General features: G+C 40.7%; 1 protein-coding gene across 1 annotated transcript in view; it reads left to right on the top strand.

Annotated features, from left to right (window-relative positions):
• Positions 1-815: 815 nt before the first annotated feature.
• The window catches only part of LOC133645994 (protein cornichon homolog 3-like), a 56,923-nt gene continuing 51,627 nt past the window's right edge, over positions 816-6,111 (top strand). The window contains exon 1 of the mRNA XM_062040917.1: positions 816-905. Within this exon, the coding sequence (XP_061896901.1) occupies positions 816-905 (90 nt within the window). The remainder of the gene's footprint in view (positions 906-6,111) is intronic.

Raw genomic sequence — 6,111 nt, 5'->3', positions numbered from 1 at the left:
ACAAGTGAAATATTCTTGATTGCTAAAACAAAGTAGATGCGGGAAATATCGCTCAAAGGAAGACATGAAACTGCTACAGGAAAATAAAAATACCAAAAAAAGAGAAAAAGCCACAAAATAGGAGCGCAAGACAAGAAGTAAAACACTACACACAGGAAAACAGCAAACAAGTCCAAATAAGTCAGGGTGTGATGTGACAGGTGGTGACAGTACACCTACTTTGAGACAAGAGCTATAGTGATGCATGCTTGTTATGATTTAAAGTCATATCCAACAAGTTTCGTTTTTGAATGATTTCTGCTGGTGGTGTGCCTCCGCATTTTTTCACCGCAAAAAATGTGCCTTGGCTCAAAAAAGGTTGAAAAACATTGATAAACAGTACGTGCAATATCTCATGGTAGAGCTGCAGCACTAAAATATAGAGTATGTACAGTAGAGAGGAAATAAATACAGTCTATTATACAGAATTATTCACATGTGAATAACATAAATACAGTCTATTATACAGCATTATTCACATGTGAATAACATAAATACAGTCTATTATCCAGCATTATTCACATGTGAATAATATAAATACATGATACATTTACAGTACATGTACAGTCAAAAGGAACATATGCATGATACAGTCTGATGGCTGTCGGTGTGAAGGACACAAGAACCACGTGATCCTGATCAGTATCATCAATGATCAGTATCATCAATGATCAGTATCATCAATGATCAGTATCATCAATGATCAGTATCATCAATGGCAAATAGATGAATTGAGTTATATTTTTTCAATGATTGTGTGATGAAACAATGTCTTCATGTTTCTTCTTCACTTGCAGATAACCGCATTTGATGAGCTGCAGGCTGACTTCAAGGTGCCGATAGACCAAGGCAATCCTCTCCATGCGGTAGGTTGGACTTCATCTTACTGCACTTATTGCCTCTCAAGCTCAACTTCTGTTAACATAATAAGCACAAAGTGTGTGTATGTAGACATATATTGGGTCTCCATTACTATTCAATTGAGGTTCTCCACTCAGTGGTTTATTTGGCAATGTAGTTTGCAGCTTGCCGTCTTTTTATGGTGTGAACGCTGAAGAGGACAAAAAGGATGACATTATTCTTCTCATTCTGTCACTTTTTCATGCGTCCGCATTCTGCAAAATATTCCAAGCCTTCCAACGTCAAAATGTTCAACTGTTTGGGAAACCCTGGCTATTCATTCCAGACTTCCGTTCAAGTTCAAGTTCAAGTACCAGTGATAGTCACACACACACTAGGTGTGGTGAAATGTGTCCTCTGCATTCGACCCATCCCCTTGTTCACCCCCTGGGAGGTGAGGGGAGCAGTGAGCAGCAGTGGTGGCCGCGCCCGGGAATCATTTTTGGTGATTCAACCCCCAATTCCAAGCCTTGATGCTGAGTGCCAAGCAGGAGGTAATGGCTCCCATTTTTATAGTCTTTGGTATGACTCGGCCTGGGTTTGAACTCACAACCTCGACACTCTAACCACTAGGCCACTGAGTAGGGATTTTTCGTAAGTTCACATTTCCCTGACAAAAAAAATAAAAAATGTTTACAGCTCCAGATTTCTCATCTGCATCTTCTCAACCAGTTCGGACTATTCCAGCATGAAAAAATTAAACTTTTTAAGGATATCCAGACTAAAAATCCTGTTTTTTTCAATGTTGCAAATGATCGTGTCACGTTTGGGTCGCATCTTTATGCGGGGTCGTTCTCCCAGGAATGCAGACAGACCACTCCGGACATGGCATGCGGGTAAAAACATGATTTAATTCGCAAAATACCAAAGTAGTACAAACAAAACGGAACACAATGCGGAGGCACAACGTGTTGATCGCACTTGGAGCTAATGCTACTTCTTAGCAAGGACTAGAGACAAGCAATACTCAGGTAACTGTGGCATGAAACAAACAAGACTTAGGCAGCATGGCATGAAGCAAACACTTAGCATAAACTAGAGACAAGGCAAAACTCACGGAGACAGGTTGCATGAAGCAAACTGATGCCAGGCCGACTGACTGGCAAAGGCAAGCTTAAATAATGCCTCTGATTAGTGCTCGGGAAGCAGGTGAGCACTAATCAGAGACAGGTGAACACAATGAGTAACCATGGCAACCGAAACAAACTCAGAGGTGCACCAAAAAGAACTAAAAGGAGTCCAAAACCAACAGAAAATATAAAACATGATCAGGACCACGGATCATGACAGATCGTTGATCTTGAAAATTCTTACTCCTTCCACATTCCTCCACTGATTTGAACATCAAAACATTCAAGCTAGCCTTTTTTCACGTTGCAAACATTATTGCTTTTCCCAGAGTTCAACGTTTTCCACCCCAAAAATGCCATTTTGTCAACAATTCCAGCGTCTACAGGAAACATCCAGATGGACATTTTCACAAATTCAGATTTTTCTGATAATTCCACATTTTCCTTCTCCCATTTAAATTCAACTCTTTAGCATTCACTTGTCATTTCTACACAAATGTCCTCCAGTTAGTTGCCTGTCATTGCATGTGAGTACTACTACTAGTACATCTAGTACTACTACTACTACTACTAGTACTACTACTAGCACTAGAACTACATTTTTCTGGACATTTCTGACATTTGTATGATATTCACTTTCTGAGTGCACATAATGACAATATACATCTTGATGACATTTTCAATGGTCACAATTTCCACGAGTACGACTACATCCAAACATACAGAATGACTACATGTGGGGAATCATATCCATCATCGTCTCCATTGAGAAATATATCGCAGTTTTTATTCCAAATGACTTCCCGAGCTTACGTGAGGACTTAAGCTGTTAGTGATGCAGTTTATGCAAACTCCTATTTAATAGCAACACTCACTTGATTGACTTTACTGAATATTATCCCCATTTCTCAAGTTAATACTCTGGATTATACATAAGCCCTCCATTTTCCTCAGCATCGTGGGTAAACAAAAGGGCTGTGCAGTGAAAATTAAAGTTGTTTGTTTTTTTTATTATCTGTGTGTTTTTTTTTTAAATATCATACTAATCTTTTTCATTGTTTCTGCTCTTAAAATGTCTGCCAACAATCCAGTGAAGCAGTAACAAGCATTGACTTGTGTGCACAGTTGTTGGGTCATCAGTAGTAATCATCTCTAATGATGCATTAAGATTCCAGGTCCATGCTCTCATATATCCAGCAAAAATGTGTACAGTCCTTAAAGACACTTCATAAAAAATCCTGACAGTATGGAAACAAGAACGCACCTTTCTCTTTTCTGTGGATTTTAGATAGAAAAAAACGAACAACGATTCTACTATTTAATGTATAAAACAAAACAACAAAGTTCCATTTACAGGCCATGACCTGCATGTTTACAAAGGTATAGCAACATTGTTACTGTAGAAGTTAACACTGAGGAACTACTTTTCTGTGGTAGTGACAGTGGCATGCTCACAGCACCTCAGGTTGCTATGGAGAGCCATGAAGTAACGCTAGCTTCTACAGTTACTGCTGCTTAAAAGTGTGAAACTTGGAAATGACTGTTACGCTTGCGTGAAGCCGGAAGTGGTCTGTTCAAGATGCAGAGGGATGTCAGCAAGGGGCTTGCAGGTGAGAAGAAATTATTCATTCTAGTTGCAGACAAAAAATGCTGCGTGGTGCCCACGGCACGGAAAACAAAAAGGGTAGCCAAAAGATGTTAGTACCAATACAGACTCGGAGCGTAACTTGTTGCATGGGAGCAAACAAAACCACCAGCCCAAGCGAGGCCAGGGCTAGGACTAAGTAGCCCTCTGATTAGTGCCCGGGAAACAGGTGAGCGTCCCGAACACTAACCAGAGGCCGGTGAGTGTAATCTGCCGTCATGGCAACTGAAACACACAAACTCAAAAGGTGCTGAAAACACAAGTGACTCGATAACATAACTGAACAGCAGATCATAACAGTACCCCCCCCCTTAAAGGACAGATTCCAGATGTCCCTTGGGGAAAAAAAACTAAGAGACAGTTCAAGAGTCAAGGGAGGGCGGAGGGAGGACTTGGTGGTGGGTCGCCAGGCCAAGTGTCCCCGAATCCACCGGGGACGAGTCAGGTGGTGGCGGTGAACAGAACACTGCTGTCGCAGGCGAGGCGGGCGACCATGGAACGGCCACGTCATGTTCTTTAACTCTGGAATGTTGTTTAAAACGATGAAAAAGAGACACTTTATGCTGCTAGCAACTCCCACGCCGTGTTTTTTAACTCTGGAATGAGGTAAAGTCCCATGTGACCTTTTGGATAAATGAGCCACAGAAGCAGTTGAGGGCTTAATAGTCTGTCTGGTCCACACACACACACACACACACACACACACACGCTTTGAGTTTTCCCACAGAGTATTATCATGTTCCTCACTAAAGCAGAAATACTACAGTACATGTTAGTACTGGTGAAACAAGACACTACTTAAAAACTTTTGGACGCCACAAAGAACGGAGCTGAAAGTTGAGGGTGTGCTCACACTCAGTCTTTGGAAAGGGTCTACAGTACTCAACACCTGAAGTCCAGAACAGTTTCCAAGGCTCTGGGCTCTGGTCTGCGCTCAGGCTCAATGCCTTGATTGATTGATTGATTGATTGATTGATTGATTGAAACTTGTATTAGTAGATTGCACAGTACAGTACATATTCCGTACAATTGACCACTAAATGGTAACACCCCAATAAGTCTTTCAACTTGTTTAAGTCGTGGTCCACGTAAATCAATTCATGGTTTGACAGACAATGTGGACCATGGTCCTGCACCTCTACCAAGTCATGGACTGACCGTGAGCTGTTATTATTACTCTATTCTAAATACACATTTCAACAGAGTCAAAACACACTCACCATTATATTTGCCTCGTTCCTTCCACCAGTTATTCACGGCAGACACATTGCAAAATAGAAATTAAAAAAAACATTTGGAAATTATTCAGCGTTACAAAAATATGGCGGTGTAGAATAAAGTTTCCCTTTCACATATGATGTCTTTTTGACTTGTTTGAAAGTATTCATTGAAGAGTCAGTAAGTTTCTAATCAGAGACAGGTGAACACAATGAGCAACCATGAACTGAAGGAGTCCAAAACTAACAGAAAATACAAAAACCTGATCCGGACCATGGATCATGACAGTTTACCATGAATTGATTAACGTGGACCCCGACTTAAACAAGTTGAAAAACTTATTGGGGTGTTACCATTTAGTGGTCAATTGTAGGGAATATGTACTGTACTGTGCAATCTACTAATAAAAGTTTCAATCAATCAATCAATATATATATATACAATGCTGCATTCATCTTTCCCTCTATCCTGACTAGTCTCCCAGTTCCTGGCGCTGCAAAACAAGCCCACAGCATGAAGCTGCCACATGCAGTGTGCCTCTGCTACACCACTTTGTAAGCTATGTCAGATGTAAATAGAGTAGAAGATCATTTAGATCACTTTACAGCTACGGATCTAACAGATACAGTAAGTACAACTGGTATTTGGTGTTGTTGCTAATGTTGGAATGTGTTGAAATGACGCCGTATGCTAACGATGTAGCTGCGGTGTAAGATTGTGTCCTCGGGTGTTCTTACACTAAGTCTCTCAGGCCAGCGAGTGACAAGTGCAGATAAAGTCATCAAACGCTCACAAACACACCAACACAAATATTCACTTCTCAAGAAGGCAAAGTTGTGACTTGTGAATAACACTGTTGGAATTAAAGGCAGAGTGTGAGGCTGTGGGAACGTGTTTAATATTTCATGAGGACTTTTAAAAGCTTAAGCGCAATAATGGCTGCAGAGTCAGCAGTTTGGTGAGTTTGTGCTGCTCAAGCCTTTTACACGTCCAGAAGTCTTTTACACTTTATTATACACGCCCAGAAGTCTTTTACACGTTATTATACACGCTCACAAGCCTTTTACACATTATACACGCTCACAAGCCTTTTACACGTTATTATACATGCCCACAAGCCTTTTACACGTCCAGAAGTCTTTTACACTTTATTATACATGCCCAGAAGTCTTTTACACATTATTATACACGCTCACAAGCCTTTTACACATTATACACGCTCACAAGCCTTTTACACGT

Source organism: Entelurus aequoreus, linkage group LG03 (assembly GCF_033978785.1).
Source record: "Entelurus aequoreus isolate RoL-2023_Sb linkage group LG03, RoL_Eaeq_v1.1, whole genome shotgun sequence".
NCBI lineage: Eukaryota > Metazoa > Chordata > Actinopteri > Syngnathiformes > Syngnathidae > Entelurus > Entelurus aequoreus.
This window is presented reverse-complemented; position numbering and strand designations above follow the sequence as displayed.